General features: G+C 43.7%; 3 protein-coding genes and 1 long non-coding RNA gene across 4 annotated transcripts; 1 reads left to right on the forward strand and 3 right to left on the reverse strand.

Moving 5' to 3' along the window:
- Positions 1-438: 438 nt before the first annotated feature.
- LOC137795884 (uncharacterized) lies at positions 439-14,147 on the forward strand. The gene is made up of 3 exons (XR_011078558.1): positions 439-654; positions 12,829-13,064; positions 13,314-14,147. It is a non-coding gene; the product is annotated as an uncharacterized lncRNA (long non-coding RNA).
- Positions 3,056-4,693, reverse strand: LOC137795881 (E3 ubiquitin-protein ligase TRIM39-like). The gene is made up of 2 exons (XM_068593429.1): positions 4,562-4,693; positions 3,056-4,489 (listed from the first exon to the last, which is right to left on the reverse strand). The coding sequence occupies exon 2, from the start codon at positions 4,470-4,472 to the stop codon at positions 3,084-3,086; it is 1,389 nt and encodes a 462-aa protein (XP_068449530.1). The 5' UTR covers positions 4,473-4,489; positions 4,562-4,693; the 3' UTR covers positions 3,056-3,083.
- LOC137795883 (E3 ubiquitin-protein ligase TRIM39-like) lies at positions 7,633-10,648 on the reverse strand. The gene is made up of 2 exons (XM_068593430.1): positions 10,517-10,648; positions 7,633-9,755 (listed from the first exon to the last, which is right to left on the reverse strand). The coding sequence occupies exon 2, from the start codon at positions 9,736-9,738 to the stop codon at positions 8,353-8,355; it is 1,386 nt and encodes a 461-aa protein (XP_068449531.1). The 5' UTR covers positions 9,739-9,755; positions 10,517-10,648; the 3' UTR covers positions 7,633-8,352.
- ddx27 (DEAD (Asp-Glu-Ala-Asp) box polypeptide 27) lies at positions 11,578-19,599 on the reverse strand. Its single transcript, XM_068593428.1, has 21 exons — positions 19,410-19,599; positions 18,261-18,410; positions 18,085-18,144; positions 17,785-18,001; positions 17,636-17,688; positions 17,434-17,520; positions 16,947-17,052; positions 16,682-16,855; positions 16,172-16,322; positions 15,974-16,073; positions 15,354-15,495; positions 15,104-15,257; positions 14,938-15,019; positions 13,485-13,662; positions 13,272-13,378; positions 12,951-13,047; positions 12,769-12,860; positions 12,350-12,470; positions 12,159-12,246; positions 11,926-11,985; positions 11,578-11,720 (listed from the first exon to the last, which is right to left on the reverse strand). The coding sequence occupies exons 1-21, from the start codon at positions 19,491-19,493 to the stop codon at positions 11,702-11,704; spliced, it is 2,322 nt and encodes a 773-aa protein (XP_068449529.1). The 5' UTR covers positions 19,494-19,599; the 3' UTR covers positions 11,578-11,701.
- Positions 19,600-20,261: the final 662 nt, after the last annotated feature.

The raw sequence follows: 20,261 nt of genomic DNA on the forward strand, positions 1-20,261 counted from the left end.
CAAGGTCATATCTATTTTCATTTGAAAAAAAAGATTTGAACTTGAAAAAGGAAGTTTTGTTTTTGAAAAAAAGATTTGTACCTGAAAAGGGAAGTTTTGTTGTTGAACTTGGAAAAATTCAACAATGTATTCGAATTAAAAATGTTTTCAGTAACGGATTTCAACTTTCACTCTTTTTTTTTTACAGTTTCAATTTTTTTTTTTTCGGGTTCAAATATTTTTTTTAGTTTCAAAACTTCTTCAGATTCAGATATTTTTTTTTCAGGTTCAGAGTTTTGACAGTATCTGGCGTGGGGGGCGTGGTCTCATGTATGACAGAGAACAAAGAAGCCTGAGAACCGGCCTTAACCGTGTTGTCTTCAGGTAACGTGGGTACCACGAGAATTATGACTGACTACTTTCATACAGCATATTCACGGGATTGGCAATAATCTAAATTGACGCCAGTGACACAGGTATGTTTAGCAAGCTGTTTTAGACCATGCTTGGCATGAATCGCAGTATAAGAGCAATAAACTCGGCCAGGTTGTGCCATTCAAAAACCCCGCTACAATAGCTGACATTTCGCACTTCCACACCTCACCATGAACACAGCATGAATTTGCGTTGCCGTCCGTCCGCTCACCCGGACATCATACTGGCACCAGTGCATAGGTAAGACATCTAATGATTTTCTAAAGATACTAGACATATTATAATGGTGATTGTGACATAGAGACATGTTAAAAAGCATGAAGTCGATTTATTAAGGTGGGGCTTTTGCCAAAGTGGGACATTGAGCGTAGAGCTACGAGCATTAGCTGAGGCTAGCTTTACTGCTATTAGCAAGTTTTGGGGGATTCTTACTTACACTGACCAGCTCAAGTTAAATGGATTTATCTTCTAATAATAGGAACATTTGCTGACATTGATTTTTACATTCATAAAATGAATAAATACATGGAGAAATGCCTGTATTTTCGGGTAAATGGTTACGGTAAGCCGTTAACAGATTTCGCTGCGCCGTTACCAAATTTCACTGCGCATGCGCGAGTCGACGATTTTTGGCGTTTTGCCAAAAGCCAATCTCCGTGAAGTCCCCATCAGGTGTCTTTTCTGCGGTTCCGTCTCTCAAAACCGGAAAAAGACTAATCTCAACATGGAGAGTGAGCTGAGAGCGTCCGTATCAAGTCTACAACCCCGTTTTAAAAAGATATGGAGAGGAAAGCAGCTCCCTGCACCACTAATACTGATACAACCTGATGCTCACATAGTAAGTACATATTGTTTATTTGTCGTGTCTGTTAATTGTGTATGAATGTGCACTGCCTAGGAAGTAGTGATTACAATGTATTTATTTCTGCTTTTGTTAATTTATCAACCTATCCTTGTGGAATAGTGGAATATGTTTTGTTAACTTCTCATCTTAAGTGGATTATTATTGTTGTATGTAACCTTTACATTATTTGTTGGACCATGGCATTATTAATAATAATAATAATAAAAACAAGATAGTAAGAGTTGAACTGTTGCTTCATTTATCCAATTTCCACTACCACTGAAAAAGTGGGCCGGTCTTGAGCTTGAAATTTGAAAAAAGAGAGCTGGAAAGTGTCCCCACTCCGGCCCTGTCCGCTCTCTTTGTTGATGAAGTTAACTTCCTGCTTTATTCATTTACTCGACTGTAAACACAAGTAGTTATAACATTAGTGTTGTTGTTCCTGAGCTCTGTGTTGGCTGCTTCTGTCGCTTATTTTATTTTATTAGTTACAAATATGAGTTAAAGATTGAAGCAGGAGACAACTAAATGAGATGAACAATGAAAAGAAATACTATTGTTAAATAACAACAAACCAATACCAATGAAAGGTTTTACATGTATTTGTATAGAATGATGTGTACACTTCAAATACAATAAAGAAGTATAATGATTGAATTATGATTAATAGTACAAATTTTATAGTAATATAATTAAATGATCTTTCTCTATGAATGACTTGAGATGATTCAATGTTTTCTCCACAAAATATATATCTGTCTGACTTAATGACAACAAGAAATTAAGTACATTCCATGGTAATACCAAAGAATATGTTCTTGATATGATAATTTGACGGAAGCAGATTATAGCAGTGAACTGGATGTCGTCTAAAATCAATATTAAAACAAAGTAATATCAAGATTTAATGTCAGAAAGTTTGTTTATCTTCACGACAAGTTATGAAAACCAAAAGAAGAGTTACATGTAGAGTCCCTTCATGATAAGTGATGGTTCCTGTTGCGTTTAACGGCTCTTTTGTTTGTTTACGGATGTCACAAAGTCTTCCTCAGAGGACGCACTGACGTTTCCTCGCTCACAGCTCCTCCAGGTGCGTGTTAGTGACTGTGATGTCCAACGAAATGTAATTAAAACATATGTCACGCTTGCCTGTCTTCAAAACTTGAGAGCCCTGGGAAAGGGCCTAAAAAAAGGTTTGGTTTTCCATTGGTTAATCAACACTAATACCCACTAACAGACAATAATATACACTAATACCCACTAACAGACAATAATATACACTAATACCACTAACCGACAATACTACACACTAGCTAGTAACGACCACTTCAAAGCACATTAGCACAGGATAACACACACTAATACTCACTCTAAAATACACTAAAACAGACCAATACACACTAAACACAAATATGCACACAAACACACACACAGGGCCCTTTAACAGGTTATTGATGAGTACATAATAACTGTTTCATAATCATCCGTTGCAACTCTATAGAGATTGTTTTTTATAAACGCTCCGCACCCTGCAGCACTCTCATTTTCCAGTTTGTACATCCTCCATTCCTTTCCTTGCCTCTTTTCCTCACGCCTTGGAGGAAGGTCGAAGCAGCCGACATTAAACAAATGTACGACATCACAGCGCTACACAAACTGTAACAAAAAGGACAGTTACATGTAGAATCCCTTCATGATGAGAGATCATTCCTGTTGTTGAACTAAAAACTAAAAGTGAATAATAACAAACTAAGTGAAAGTAAATTAAACAGATGTTTTCAGTAATGAGACGGCAGGAGGACGAGTGCAGCTGATCTTTTCTTCTCTAACTGTTCTGTTGCACCGACACACAAACCTTTAGTGGTAAGATCTTCAGATTACCCACAGTTTCAATGTATGGAAACATCTTCTCAGTGAAAGTGTGTGTGAAGGTGTGTATGTGTGTGTTAGTATCAGGATCAGAGAACGACAGCTTTCCTCTGTTCCAGTCCAGATTCACTCTGATCCTCTGAGGCTTCTTCTGCACGACGAGATCAGTGTCTGGAGCTGATGGTGACAATGATGAGTATTTATCTTTAAAGAACCTTATTCTCCATAATCCAGACTCTATGTCTCTCTTCCTCTGGACAGACTCTGCTAACACACCCAGTCTCCAGAATCTACTGTCTCCTACCTCAACATCCCAGCTGTGAGTCCCAGAGTTAAATCCATTATAGCCAAGAAGAGACCAGGATTCATTTAACCTTTCTGGATTATCAGGAAGCTTCTGTTTCTTTGCTCCTCTCACACTGGTCAGATCTTCAGACAGGATGAGTTCTGGATGAGCAGTGTTTGGGTCCAGAACCACAGGAGTGTAGGAGACCAGGTCCTTCATCTTGTTCCAGATGTTGAAGTTCAGGTTGCCCAGGTGTTTGGCCTCGTCTATCAGAGTTCCTGAGAGCAGCTGTGGATCCTCCAGCAGGGGGCGCTGCTGGACTCGTTCCACTGCAGCCTTGTAGTTGTTGAGGAACGAGACGTCTTCAGCTCTCAGCTCGTCCTCTGTGGCTCTGACTGTGTCTGAAAGAGCTGCTATCTCTCTGCTCAGAGCCTCCACCTCCTCCTTCATCATCTGACTCTTCTGCTCCTCTTCCTCCCTCAGTGCAGCCATCCTTGCCTCCTCTTCCTCCTCTAGAAACTGATGAAGCTTCTTAAACTCATCCTTAATCTTCCTCTCTGTGCGTCGGGCCTGGACCTTCATGTGTTCTGCTGTTTGATCAGACTTCACTTTAACTTGTTTAAAGACCTTTAACTTCTCCTTTAAGGGCTTCAGAGATCTCTGGAGCTCCTCTTTGAGATCCTGAGCAGCTTCATCGATGGGTGTGATTCTGTGGTTCTTGTGTGTTTTTGAGTCTCTGCAGACGAGACACACTGGCTGCTGATGGTCCAGACAGAAGAGTCTGAGTTTCTCAGAGTGCAGACTGCAGAGAGTCTCTGGAGCTCTCTGGTCTCTCTCCAGTAAGAAGGACTCACACAGGTTCTTTAACACCAGGTTACAAGGTGGATCTGACCTTGAAGATCTTCTCTTACAAACTGGACACTCCTGAGTGGGTTTCTCTCTCCACCATCTTTTCAGACAGTCTTTACAGAAGCTGTGGCTACATGACAGAACAACAGGATCTCTAAAGACTTCGTGACAGACCGGACAGCAGAGATCCTTCTCTGATCTGGAAGCCATGTTGTCTCTGAGTGAAGCTGAAACACAGAAAGTACATGAGTCATGGCTCCCTCCTCCTCTATAACTTCACTGTGTGGAGTCAAACTCACGTTCAGTGTGTGGAGTGTCAGCAGGTTGAAGCAGCAGTGTTGTAGTGTTCCTCTTTTCTCTCCTGCAGCTGAACTCACTCAGAGGAAGTTGTTAGTTTGGTGTGAAGGTGAATCTGATCGTCTCTCTTTCAGTCTGTGTGTCTCTTTAGTGAAGAAGCACAAACTGTTTGTCTCAGGTGAGTCAGGTGAGGGGCGGAGCTTTGTGACTCCTCCTCTGTTAAACGCTTCATTAATAACACAGAGGTGTGTTTCATTCCATAAACACCTCCACACCTCTACAGCTGACCGGTTAACAGGTTTCACCTCATTTCATCTGCGGGAGGAATGTTTCCACCTCTATGGAGCTCATTACATGTCATTTAGGGAATTTTATGAAATCAGTAAACATGAGTTTACAATGAACCTCTGCTCCATAGTCTCCGGCATGAAGAGCTGTGCCCTTGACGCCCTCCCCTTTAACTTAGTCAAGGCCTGCCTCCCCTCACTCTCCCCTCTCATCACAAATATCATCAACAGCTCACTGTCCTCTGGTCTCATACCCCCCCTCCCCACCCCCCATTATCCACTTAAGCTCGCTGCTGTCACCCCCGTACTGAAAAAACCTGGTCTCGACCCCGACATCCTCAACAACTACCGGCCCATCTTCAATCTCCCCTACCTGTCCAAAATTCTTGAAAGATCTGTTGCATCTCAACTCAAATCCCACCTCAATCTCCCTAATCTTTACGAACCCATCCAATCCGGCTTCCGTTCAAAACACAGCACTGAAACCGCCCTACTGAAAATCATCAATGACATACTTCTCTCTGCTGACTCTAGCTTCCTCACCATCCTCATCCTCCTTGACCTCAGCGCCGCCTTTGACACCATCGACCACTCCAACCTCCTCTCCCGTCTCCAGCACGCCATTGGCCCTCTCCTGGTTCACCTCCTATCTCTCAGACCGACATCAATTTACTGCCATTAACATCTGTAAATCCTCCACCTCCCCAGTCTCCCATGGTGTCCCCCAAGGTTCCGTCCTTGGTCCCCTCCTCTTCATCATCTACATCCTTCCAATTGGACAAATCATCCGCTGTCATGGTCTCAATTTCCACTGCTACGCCGACGACACCCAACTCTACCTATCATCAAAAACCATCACCTATGCCACCCACTCCACTCTCACCACCTGTTTCAATGAAATAAAATTATGGATGCAAGAAAACTTTCTTAAACTCAACGCCAACAAATCTAAAATACTCATCGGACCTAACACCCTCACCCGCTCCGCCCAGACCTTCGCTCTGAACATTGACGGCTCCATTGTCACCCCCTCCACCCAGGTCCGCAACCTCGGCATCATCCTTGACCCCAGCCTCTCTTTCCTTCCCCACGCCAACCACATCACCAAAACTGCATTCTTTCACCTCAGGAACATTGCACGCCTCCAACCCTCCCTGTCCTCTGCCAACACCGAAGTTCTCATCCACGCCCTTATAACATCCAGACTCGACTACTGCAACAGCAACCCTTACGGCTCACCCACCAAAATCCTCAATAAACTTCAATCTGTCCAAAACTCTGCCACCGGACTGCTCACCTCTACCTGACTCTATGATCATATCACCCTAGTCCTTCACAATCTCCACTGGCTCCCCGTCAAATACAGGATAGACTACACACCGCTCGCTACTCATGACCTACAAATCCCTAAACAACCTGGCTCCTCCCTACCTTGCTGACCTCCTCCTCCTCAACGCCCCAACCCGTTGCCTCAGGTCCGCCGGCACAACCACTCTAAAGATCATCATAACCAAGCGCCGGACCTGGGGTGACAGGGCCTTCTCAGCTGCTGCACCCCCCCTCTGGACCACCCTCCCCATCCACATCCGTCAGGCTCCCACCCTACCATCATTTAAGCAAGCCCTCAAAACACAGCTCTTCTAACTTGCTTTCACCTGATAAACCTCTGCACCTGACCTCCGGTCCGCCCCACGCAGCCTATTTACTTCTAATTATTTCTTTATTACCTTAAATATTTAGTTTGTTTTTTGCTTGCTCGTCTTGCCGTTCGTGTTTGGTTGCGTCTGTTATTGTCTATTGTGTAAAGCGTTTTTGTGCACTATGAAAAGCACTATATAAGTTGAAACTATTATTATTATGAGTTCATGTCTCTATCTCTAGTTTCAAGTCTTCAATACAGCATGATGTTCATTTAGTAAATTAGTAAACTCATTTCAGCCGTTTTTATCCGAGACCTTGTTCTTTTGGTCATGACCCAAAGTTGGTGACCAAAGGTAGACCGACCAGTAATTGGAGAACTTTGCCTTCCGGCTCAGTTCCCTCTTCACCAAGACGGACTGATGCAGCGCCTGTTTTACTGCTGCAGCCGCACAGATCCACCTGTCCATCTCCCGCTCCATCTTACCCTCACTCGTGAACAAGACCCCGAGATACTTAAACTCCTTCACTTGGGGTATTCATTCTGTCTCCACCTAGAGAGAGCGATTCACTGGTTTCCGGCAGAGAGCCATGGCCTCAGATTTGGAGGCGCCAATTCTCAAAGTGCAAAAGGCCCCCGAGAGCTGGAGGTCACGGTCCGAGGAGGCAAACAGGACCACATCATATGCAAACTGCTGTTAACACGAACATGCGCTGTGATTGGTCAGTGTGCCAGCGTGACTTCTGCCAACAGATAGCTAGCTAGCTGCTAGCAGAACTCAGTAGGAGCAAGAAGAATTCATTTTGAAACATGAAATAAGTTATGACATTTTTTATGTTTCGATTAACCACGCCCCAAAGTGTGCAGGTGTACATTTTTTACTGGATTCCTCTGCCACTGATATATTATACATTTTATGGCACACCGTACTGACATTTTCACGGACCCCACTCTTGAACACCTTTAGCAGCAACTACAGATGCATTTTCTTTAATACAGGTTGATACTTTATTCAAAACTTCTTCAATGAACAAAAACTGGAAGAGATTTACACGGTGACGATGGAGGAGAAAACATAGAGAAAACTGCTTCTCAAGGCGGCCATCTTGGCTCTCACTTCTTCTTCTTGAACCTGACAGACAGAACGGAGAGGAAAGGCCAACACACACCGGGAACGTGTCTGACTTATTACCCAGGATACGAACACAGCTCCTACTGCAGGCGTACAGAGACCTGATGGCCCGTTACAATGGGTCCGGCACCGCATATTGCCGCAGCACCCCCCACAAAAACCTCAGAGGGACCTGAAACCTATTTATTTGTTTCTGTGTGTCATCTTCATTTACTCTTAACCAGTAACACATTGACTGATATTTACACATCTGAACAAGATCTCACAAGTGTACCTTTTTATTATAACACAACATTATTCAAACAGCCCGAGTGGTTAAAGAGATTTACACTTTTTAGTTTGGGGAGGACATTTTATAGGAAAGAGCCTAAAAAAAGGTTTGGTTTTCTATTGGTTAATAGAAACTAATACCCACTAAGAGACAATACTACACAATAATACACACTAATACCCGGACAATACTACCCACTAATACCCACTAACAGACAATACTACCCACTAATACCCACTAACAGACAATACTACACACTAGCTAGTAACGAACACTTTAAAGCACACTAGCACAGGATAACACAGGATAACAGTTACATGTAGAGTCCCTTCATGATGAGAGATCATTCCTATTGTTGAACTAAAAACTAAAAGTAAATAATAACAAACTAAGTGAAAGTAAATTAAACAGATGTTTTCAGTAATGAGACGGCAGGAGGACGAGTGCAGCTGATCTTTTCTTCTCTAACTGTTCTGTTGCACCGACACACAGACCTTCAGTGGTAAAATCTTCAGATTATCCGTGGTTAAAATGTATGGAAACATCTTCTCAGTGAAAGTGTGTGTGAAAGTGTGTATGTGTGTGTTAGTATCAGGATCAGAGAACGACAGCTTTCCTCTGGTCCAGTCCAGATTCACTCTGATCCTCTGAGGCTTCTTCTGCACGACGAGATCAGTAAATGCTGATGGTGAACATGATGAGTATTTATCTTTAAAGAACCCTATTCTCCATAATCCAGACTCTATGCATCCCTTCCTCTGGACAGACTCTGCTGACACACCCAGTCTCCAGTATTTACCGTCTCCTACCTCGACATCCCAGCTGTGAGTCCCAGAGTTAAATCCCTCAGAGCCCAGAACAGAACAGTTAACATCAAACCTCTCTGGATTATCAGGAAGCTTCTGTCTCTCTCCTCGTCTCACACTGGTCATATCTTCAGACAGGATGAGTTCTGGATGAACAGTGTTTGGGTCCAGAACCACAGGAGTGTAGGAGACCAGGTCCTTCATCTTGTTCCAGATGTTGAAGGTCAGGTTGCCCAGGTGTTTGGCCTCGTCTATCAGAGTTCCTGAGAGCAGCTGTGGATCCTCCAGCAGGGGGCGCTGCTGGACTCGTTCCACTGCAGCCTTGTAGTTGTTGAGGAACGAGACGTCTTCAGCTCTCAGCTCGTCCTCTGTGGCTCTGACTGTGTGTGAAAGAGCTGCTATCTCTCTGCTCAGAGCCTCCATCTCCACCTTCATCATCTGACTCTTCTGCTTCTCTTCCTCCCATAGTACATCCATCCTGGCCTCCTCTTCCTCCTCTAGAAACAGATGAAGCTTCCTGAACTGATCCTGAATCTTCTTCTCTGTGCGTCTGGCCTGGACCTTCATGTGTTCTGCTGTTTGATCAAACTTCACTTTAACTCGTTCAAAGACCTTTAACTTCTCCTTTAAGGGCTTCAGGGATCTCTGGAGCTCCTCTTTGAGATCCTGAGCAGCTTCATCGATGGGTGTGATTCTGTGGTTCTTGTGTGTTTTTGAGTCTCTGCAGACGAGACACACTGGCTGCTGATGGTCCAGACAGAAGAGTCTGAGTTTCTCAGAGTGCAGACTGCAGAGAGTCTCTGGAGCTCTCTGGTCTCCCTCCAGTAAGAAGGACTCACACAGGTTCTTTAACGCCAGGTTACAAGGTGGTTCTTTCTTTGAAGCTCTTCTCTTACAAATTGGACACTCCTGACTTGGTTTCTCTCTCCACCATCTCTTCAGACAGTCTTTACAGAAGCTGTGGCTACATGCCAGAACAACAGGATCTCTAAAGACTTCATGACAGACCGGACAGCAGAGATCCTTCTCTGATCTGGAAGCCATGTTGTCTCTGAGTGAAGCTGAAACAGAAAGTACATGAGTCATGGCTCCCTCCTCCTTCACTTACGCTTCACCTGTAACATAAACCTCTTGAAATGACTGATTAACAGCATTTCATCTGCATCGTACGGTACATTTTAATCTTCATGGAGCTCAGAAAAATGTTAAAGGATTGTAATGTAATAATGTCCAATAAATCACAGAAAACCAGATGAGATTAAAGAATGGTGTTACAGAAGCAAAACATGTCAATGTGCTGTACACAGCAACACCTTTTAGATAAATAACAAAAAAATAAAACTCTCGCTTCAAACTGAACTAAGCCAACGCTGCTGGAGGGAACCAGTCAGGCAGGTTTGAGGTGAAGAAGGATTTTATTTAGCGATGCATGAGATCGGACGCGTCTCTTCTTTGTTGGGAGAGTTGAAAGAGTTCGAGCAGCAATATCAGTTATGAATCATGTTAAAGAAAAATGAGCAACGTCTCAGCGATGTCACCACTGTTATCATATTTTTTTGGACACTTTGCAGATATTTTACTGAAGTTTAAACATGTTTCTTTTTTTAAGCTGAGTAAATGTACTTAGTTACATTCCACAACTTTCAGCATTAATACATTTATTAACTCATGTTTTTCAAACCGTCATCAATGAAAGTGATAACAGTTGTGATGGATTCTGTTTCTACTCAATATCCAATAGAATAAGTGAAGCTGAAACAGAAAGTACATGAGTCATGGCTCCCTCCTCCTCTATAACTTCACTGTGTGGAGTCAAACTCACGTTCAGTGTGTGGAGTGTCAGCAGGTTGAAGCAGCAGTGTTGTAGTGTTCCTCTTTTCTCTCCTGCAGCTGAACTCACTCAGAGGAAGTTGTTAGTTTAGTCTGAAGGTGAATCTGATCGTCTCTCTTTCAGTCTGTGCGTCTCTTTAGTGAAGAAGAAGCACAAACTGTTTGTCTCAGGTGAGTCAGGTGAAGGGCGGAGCTTTGTGACTCCTCCTCTGCTAAACGCTTCACCTGTAACACAGAGGTGTTTCCACAAACACCTCCACAGCTCACTGGTTAACAGGTTTTTTACCTCATTTCATCTTCGGAAGGAACGTTTTCACCTCCATGGAGCTCATTAAATATCATTCAGGGAATTTTATGAAATCAGTAAACATTGTAAACATGACTGTCTATCTCTAGTTTCAAGTATACTTCAATACAACATGATGTTCATTTCGTAAATTAGGAAACTCATTTCGGCCGTTTTTATCCGAGACCTCGTTCTTTTGGTCATGACCCAGAGTTGGTGACCAAAGGTGAGGGTTGGAACGTAGACCGACCAGTAATTGGAGAACTTTGCCTTCAGGCTCAGTTCCCTCTTCACCAAGACGGACTGATGCAGCGCCTGTTTTACTGCTGCAGCCGCACAGATCCACCTGTCGATCTCCCGCTCCATCTTACCCTCACTCGTGAACAAGACCCCGAGATACTTGAACTCCTTTGCTTGGGGTATTCATTCTGTCTCCACCTGAATGGAGTGATCCACTGGTTTCCGGCAGAGAGCAATGGACTCAGATTTGGAGGCGCCAATTCTCAAAGCATAAAGCGCCCTCAGTGAATGCTGGAGGTCACGGTCCGAGGAGGCAAACAGGACCACATCATCTGCAAACTACTGTTAACACTAACATGCGCTGTGATTGGTCAGTGTGCCAGCGTGACTTCCGCCAACACAAAGTGTACATTTTTTACTGGATTCCTCTGCCACTGATATATTCTACATGTTATGGCACACCGTACTGACATTTTCTCGGATGCCACTCTTGAACACCTTTAGCAGCAACTACAGACGCGTTTTCTTTAATACAGGTTGATATTTTATTTAAAACTTCTGTAATGAACAAAACCGGAAGAGATTTACACAAAGACGATGTGGAAAATTCATGGAGGCGAAAACTGCTTCTCAAGGCGGCCATCTTGGCTCTCACTTCTTCTTCTTGAACCTGACAGACAGAACGGAAACTATTGTGAATCTCTTTCCAATCAATGTGGGACCTTAGATGTATAATAATAATCTCTCTCGGCCCAGGGACTCTACATTGTAAACAACCTTTGTTTACAGGTATTGTAATGTCTAACTCAACAGGTACACACATGTCTCTTTTACAATATTGTTTTTTGGGACACGGGACGTTTTCTAAAACTCACCTGGAGCCGCCAGGCCGCTTCCTGTCCAAACCGAGACGCTTCCTGTCTTCGAAGGACGGTCTGCAAGCAGAAAGAGACAAGTGTAGAGACAAGCGAATACGGCTTAAAATGCTGGATCAGGTATTAAGTATGCGTCCTCACTAGTGGCCTGACAGAAACCAAGATGGCGACGGTCATCACGACCAATTCCAGACTTCAAAACAACAGACAGGTGTACAGACAGACAGACTTACCCAGCTCTGTATTGCTTCAGAGCCTTGCTGCTGGTGTTGGTCAGCTCTTTGTCAAACACAGACTTCTTTCCTCCTCCTTTTTGAATGGCTGCAGAGACAGTTCAGTTTAGTACGTGTAATATATATAAATATATAGATGTACTGATGTAATATATCTGTGCAGTTTATAGTACTGATATTGTATATCTGACCTTTGACTGGCGTCTCTTCTTCCGCCATCGCTCTCGCCCTCTTGGGGCGCCGTTCTCTCTTCGCCGCTCGCTCAGCGAACATCTGAGCCTTCAAGATCTCGAACTGGGCGCGCTCCTCCGACTGAGAGGCGACAAAGATCATCAATTTTAAAAAGCCGAGGGCTCGCTTCCTCACCAACTTCACACAAGCTATTGTACAACGTATGAGCCGAGACCTTCAGGGAGCAAAGAGCAGCGCCGTTGCTAAACAGCCAATTAGCTACACACCGCTCACTTAAGGTGGACTCAGCATTAAACTATGAACTTTAAGACAGTTTCATCACCACCTTCAAGTTCCTTCTAGTAACTTTGAGGTGGACCAGCTTCCAAACCCGAGGAGACGTTTCTCTCACAAGGTGCATGATATCCGTCGTATTTACCGTCAGCTCTTTCTTCTTGCCGGCGTTCACAAACTTTTCCCTCTTCTTCTTCCCTCTCAGAGCGAGATCGAACTCCTGCAGAGCCTTCGACACTGAGAGAGAAGCACGAGTTAAAGTCCGGCCCGTGGAGATGTGCTGCGGTCGGCTCAGTTAGCCGCAGTGCATCGTGCATCAGTACTCACCGCGGTTCTGTTTCCTCTCCTGCTGCGTCTGAAACCAGACTCTCTGGGACTGGAGGGAGGCGGCGGAGCCCTCCAGGCGCTTCTGAGCCACACTCAACTACAGACAGACAGGATGTGAGGATGAGCAGCCAGGAAATACAAGAACGATGGTTTCACAGTTTATACACACAAATACAGGATACACATAGTATGGTTGTGTTTCGTGTGTACAGGTGTGTAGGTGTACATGTGTATAGATGTGTAGGTATACAGGTGTGTAGATGTACATGTATACAGGTGTGTGCAGGTGTGTAGATTTACAGGTGTGCTATACAGGTGTACCTTGGCCTCAGACGCAGCCATCTCTCTCTCCTCCCTCTCCAGCCTCATCACAGCTTCTACGTCTTTCTCCAGTTTCGTGATCAGATCTCTGAACTTCAAGATGACATCTGGGCGAGAGACACAGACAGTTTCATCAAGACTCACCTGGAACCCCAAAAATCCCCGACAGGACACCTCTCTCTCTCTCTAAAAGAAAAGAAAAGGTGGCGGTACCTGGCGGCAGGACTCGAGCCTTCACGCTGTTCTTGGCCGACTTCACCACCTCCTTCAGCGTCCTCCTCTCGGACTCCCCGACCAGAGACACCGAGCGGCCCGAGCGGCCGGCTCGCGCCGTCCTGCCGACGCGGTGGACGTAGTGCTTCACCGTGGACGGCATGGTAAAGTTTATCACCTGGGAACAGATGCGTCCTCAGGTGAAGTTCAACACCGACTCGGTTTTCTTTCTCGGTACCAACCACGTCCTGGACGACTCAACCTTTACCAACTTTACCATAAAAAGCACGGCTTGTAACTGACCCTGAACAGGTTCTTTAATAGAGCGGTTATTTTTTCAAAAGCTTTTATTTGTAAGTGTCGTTGTATTTTTCGGGTGCTTTTATTTTGAAGGCCTTCTGGCGATACCGGAAGTACATGTAACGGTTGTAACTTGATTCCATTTTTGAAGCCCGTCAAAAATGACGGAGTATCGTAAAAGTAACTTTGTATGAATTTTTAAAGGACAATGTATTAACGGCAAAGCGCCGAGCTGGAATGGGAACAAGGTACTTTATGATTTATTTGGGTTTTATTATATGTTGTGTAACTGTTTTAGTTAACTTGTGTGATTTAATGTATGTATTATGATGTTAATGTTAGGAAACTTTGACATTTTTAAGAGCCAATTTTTATTTTGTGTTTCGTAGCTCTTACGTTGATTTTCGAAGGACTGACAGAAACGGGAGAGATGAATAAAACTTATATTCATCAATCAAGCTGAGTCGAAAATCATCAGTACGCTATTACCAATATCCAGCTGGGGTCTGCTACACGGCTTACGGAGTATTTTGGTGTTTTAGCTCCCGTACGAACCAAGAAACACTGTTCATACATTTTGACCAATGGATTTTCATGACTTTCCCCCAAATTTCTATGACTTTTACCAAATGTTTTAACTAACAATGAGCATTCAAAGCATACAGTATACTTTAAATGACACGTATGAATATCACGGTAGATTTGTGTCTTTACTACGCAAGCAAATTTCTTGTTCGAAAGTAAATTATCTGACTGCAAATCCCAAATCTTTGCTCTCAAATCAAAAATCTTTGCGCTAAAGAAAATCAACAACTGCACTCTCAAAAAGAAAACCTGCGCTCTCAATTCCAAAAGTTACAAGTCGAGTTGGACGTAGTGGGCGGGGCATGCGCTGCTGAATGAGTTTCTATTGGTTGGCTCAATGGGCTTTTTTTGAGAGTGCAGTTTTGTTTTTTTGGAGTGTTTTCTTTTTTTTTGAGTGTATATTTTTTTTGTTGAGTGCAAAGAGTTTTGGGATTAGCAGTCAGGTAATTTACTTAAAAAGAACACATGAATATAACACATTTACAGGACTTTTACTGAGCTTTAGTTTTTTTTCCATGACTTCTCCAGGTTCTCCATGACCGTAACAACCATTAAGAGCAGAACTCACCGTTTTGACTCCATCGATGTCCAAACCTCTGGCGGCGACATCCGTCGCTACCAAGATATCAATCTGATCGTCTTTGAAACGCCTGAAAACAACAAATAAATAAAATGATCATGGTCAGTTTGCATGTGTGTGCTCAAGGTTCTCCAGGCTCTGGTTCTGTATGTACCTGAGGTTCTCAAGCCTCTGGTTCTGACTCAGTTCTCCATGCAGTTCTCCGACCTTCAGCCCCATCAGCCCCAGCAGGATGTGCAGCCTGTGCGCTTGTTTCCTCGTCTGCGTGAAACACATCACGTGATCCTGGAACGTCCGAGTCAGCAGCGCTAAGAAAAACAAACAGCGGTTAGCACAGCAGTATGCGTAGTACTACGTAGTAAGTACTAGTACTACATTAGTACTGCAGCGTGACCAGTACCTACCAGAAACCACGGCCTCTCGGTCGCCTTCTCGGTTTTGTCGGATCCGGACGAACTCTTGGCGCAGAAACGGAGCAACGTCAGTGTTGCTGTTAACGAAGATCCTGATCGGCTCCTTCAACGAGACTGCTGCCAGGTCCTTTACCTGGAGACACGTCACATGACAGTAAAACACCTGGAGACACGTCACATGACACCTGGAGACATGTCACATGACAGTAAAACACCTGGAGACACGTCACATGACACCTGGAGACACGTCACATGACAGTAAAACACCTGGAGACACATCACAGTAAAACACCTGGAGACACGTCACATGAAAGTAAACCACTTGGAGACACGTCGCATGACACCTGGAGACATGTCAAATGACAGTAAAACACCTGGAGACATGACATCTGGAGACATGTCACATGACAGTAAAACACCTTGAAACACCTGGAGACATGACATCTGGAGACATGTCACATGACAGTAAAACACCTTGAAACACCTGGAGACATGACATCTGGAGACATGTCACATGACAGTAAAACACCTTGAAACACGTCACATGACAGTAAAACACCTGGAGACACACGTCACATGACACACTAAAGAACAGGTCACATGACACACACCTCCTCGGTCATCGTGGCGGAGAACAACATGGTCTGTCTGGTGTAGGAACACAATCTGATGACCTCCTTCATCTGTTCCTCAAAGTACTCGTCCAGCATCCTGAGAGGAACACAGAGAGCCAACAGAACCGAACAGGTGAGTCTTTGTTTCCCACCTGCGTGAAGTGGGGAGGTATTAATTGGGGAGGCATTGTTTACCGGTCGGCCTCGTCCAGGATCAGGATCTCGATGTGAGTCAGCTCGAAGCTCGGCGTGTTGTGAAGATGGTCGATCAGTCGACCGGGCGTCGCTATCAGGATGTCTGGACCGGCCCTCAGAGCCGCCTCCTGAGACTTCAGGTCCAGCCCACCTGGAAACACCACGAGACGGGTTACAGAGGACGGGGACTCTTTCACATCGGTTACCAGCACAAACACAAGGTCCAAACACATTATGACCAATGGGTTTTCATGCCTTTTAACCAAATTTCCATGCCCTTTTCATGACTTTTAACCAAACTTTCATGACTTTTGACAACATTTCTATGACCAAACATGTACTGAAATCTGTGTAAACATGAAAAAGTGATAAAATATAGTATTTAAAACGTTCATGAACACATGAATATAACATACTACATGATTCTTACAACACTTTTGGGGCTTTTTCAAGGAAATAACCGTTTTAAAACTCCATGACTGTCAGAAACTTGATATAAATCGTCATTACCGACAGCCAGGCAGGTGGTGATGGAGGTGAACTGGGCGAGCTGGCGGGCCACAGAGTGGACCTGGATTCCCAGCTCTCTAGTGGGAACCAGAACCAAGACCCGGGTCACCTGGGCCGTCCTGGGCTTATAAACCAAGCGCTCCAACACCGGCAGCATGAAGGCCGCCGTCTTCCCTGAAGAGAGGAAGTCATGTCAGTAATCCACCTGGCTGCAGAGTTGTGGTGTCCCAGTGCGATGCAGCGGTTCCCAGTAGATCTGTGGTACCTGTCCCAGTGGCAGCGCAGGCGCACAGGTCTTTTCCCAGCAGGCCGATGGGAACGCAGGCCTGCTGGATGGGAGTCGGCATCTTGAAGCCCAGAGCCGTGACGGCCTGCAGGGACACAGACGGGACGACTTCAGGGGGAGCGCGGTTAAGCTACATGCTAACGGTAGCATGAGGGCCCACCAGAGGAAAGGTGGCGTTATCTCTGCTGACCAGCAGGGGGAGACAGATAGAGAGAAAGATGGAGGGAGAGAGAGAGAGAAACGGAGAGACAGAGACAGAGAGAGGGAGAAAGAGAGAGAGAGATGGAGAGAGACAGAGACAGAAAGAGGAGAGAGATAGTGAGAGCGAGAACGACAGAGAGAACGATGGAGAGAGAGAAAGATAGACAGACAGAGAGATGGAGAGCGAGAGCATCTTTCCCTCCCTGAACATAAAGTAAACTCAAAGTCTTCCTCTCATTATTAAACTCCTCTTCCTCTGCGTTACCTTCAGGATCGGTCGGGACAGGTTCATGTTGTCGAAGGTCAGCTGGTCGTCGTAGTTCGACGCGTCGTCGAAGAACGACTGCGGCGCCTGAGGACACACACACACACACACACACACGCACACGCACACGCACACGGCTGTTACCACGGAAAACAAACAACGAACCGTCTCGTGGCCCTGACGACGTCTTCCTCTTCCTCACCTCGTCCCCTAGCTTCCTCCTCTTGCCCCGGCGCTCTTTGTCCCTCAGGGTGTCTGCGAGGCGACAGGAAGTCAGTCCGCACTCATCAACAACACAAAAATAAAAGTCAAATAAAGTTGGTTTTTCAAAATTGAGTCTGCTGGACTCACCTGATTTGGTCAGAACCTCCTCGTCGCCCGAATCAAACTCATCTTCGTCCTCCTCATCGTCGTCAATGTCATTATCATCATCTTCATCATCATCAGCCTCTCCTGGAACGGGCTTAACATCATCAGCATCCTCCACCTCTTCCTCCTCCTCCTCCTCTTCCTCCTTCTGGTTCTTCGCTGAAGAACCTTCAGCTGGGTCGATCTCAGTCGACTTCTCCTGCAGAGCCAAACAAATTCCACCTTAAAACACAGGAAGTGGAACCCGACCAAACAGGAAGTAGAACCTCACAAGGGACTCACCTCCGCTTTCCTCTTCTTCCTGATTTTGTCTATTTTCTGGTCCAGAGTGGTTGCGGTTCTCTGCAAATAAAGAACACAATTACAAAACACTGTTGGAGAACACTGGAGGAACCTAAATACGGCAGGAGACTGAATAACTATATATAACTACTACTATCGGTTCTGCGGGGTTCTACCTTGTTCTTGAGCTGCTTCATGACGTCCTCCAGCGCCCAGTCCTCGCCCCGGCACGGCGCGTCCCGCTCGGCAAACTCAAAGTCAGCGTTGAAGTCTTTCACGCCGCGAGTCCCGAGCTTCTTCTTCCGGTTCAGGACGATCGGCTGGTCCTGAAACACGTCATGAACACACATAACGACACATGAACACACATGAACACACATGAACACAGCTCTTGCATTGAAAAGAAGTATGAAGCGCAGAATCCGGCGTCAAATTCCATGTATGTGAAAATGTACATGGCCATTAAAGCTGATTCTGACGTGTAGATTAATGCACACGTAGATTAATACACACCATTTTAATATAACTGTATAACTAATACTCAAATATACAATGCATACACATGTGTAAATATTTACATAATAGTATACACAAGTTGTCCATTGACACTATATATATATATATATATATATATATATGTATATATATATGTATATATATATATATATATATATATATATATATGTATATATATATGTATATATATGTATATATATATATATGTATATATATATATATATATATATATATGTATATATATATATATATGTATGTATATATATATATATATATATATGTATATATATATGTATATATATATATATGTATGTATATATATATATATATATATATATATATATATGTATATATATATATATATATATATATATATATATATGTATGTATATATATATATATATGTATATATATATATATATATATATATATATATATATATATATATATATATGTATGTATATATATATATATTATAATACAATATACTAAACGTATTGATCCCTCTGACACTAACATGCTGATAATTATGTTATTTTATACTATAGAAACTTAACGATTCAACATCATAAACATCTCATCTGTTTATGATAGATAGATAGATAGATAGATAGATAGATAGATAGATAGATAGATAGATAGATAGATAGACGGAACTTGACTGAAGTGTCTTCTGGTTAGTTTAAATCTACATTAAACCACATAAGTATTTCATTAAAAGCCTTCTGGATCAAACGGCGGTTAATCTGCTGTTTTCCAGCGGGACTCTGGTTCGCCTCGAAGCCGCCCGGCCGTGTCGCTTGACTCACCTCCTGCTCGGACTCGGTATCGGGTTCCTCGGGGCTCTCGTCCTCGTCCCCGATGGTCCCGATCAGACCCAGCTGCTCCAACATGGCGGACGGTGGACCGGTTCTAGACGGACTCGGTAGAAGTTCTGCTTTTGTTTGTTTGTTTGTTTGTACGTTCTCTGTCGAACACACACACACGTACACACGTGTGTTGACGGAAACAGGATATGAGAACGGTGTATTTCCGGTTCACGGTCGCCGTCGTCTTCTTCTACGTTTTTTTTGGCGGTTGTCAAACAGCTTACAGGCGCAATACCGTCACCTACTGCCCTGGAGGGGGAGCTACACGCTGATAAAATAAATGAATAAAATAAAATAAAATAAGTAATAAAATAAATATAATAAATAGTCTTATTGATAATAAATACGCTACAAAGTATTTCCAACACAATAACTAATTAATAAGAAAAGGGGAATAAACATAGATATCCGTAGTCCAATTGCATTTTGCTGTTTCCTGTATTTATTTACTATGTATTTATTTGTATATATTACTTTTTTTCTCATACTCACATGTGTATTCCTATAACCCAGTCTTGTGCAGCTGTTTGTTTTCGTGTTTGTTTTGTTTCCTCTTGTTTTTTGTACCTTGCTCCTTCTCTGCGTAGTCTGAATGTTTGCTTCACTCCCACTGAATGTTGCACAGTTCAATGCAAACATCAACAATAAGAGGAAAATTACAGAGTTTATTATCGTTTGATTTCAAAGTTTTCTATAATGAAGTGTTCTTTAACTTAGTCAAGTTTGTCATCTGAATTAAAGAGTTTAACTTTTCCACATTCAGAATCATTCCGCTGCATACAAGCCTCCATG

This window comes from Clinocottus analis, unplaced genomic scaffold (assembly GCF_023055335.1).
Source record: "Clinocottus analis isolate CAN_PGR_092001 unplaced genomic scaffold, fCliAna1.0.p SCAF_3, whole genome shotgun sequence".
In the NCBI taxonomy this organism is placed as follows: Eukaryota; Metazoa; Chordata; class Actinopteri; order Perciformes; family Cottidae; genus Clinocottus; species Clinocottus analis.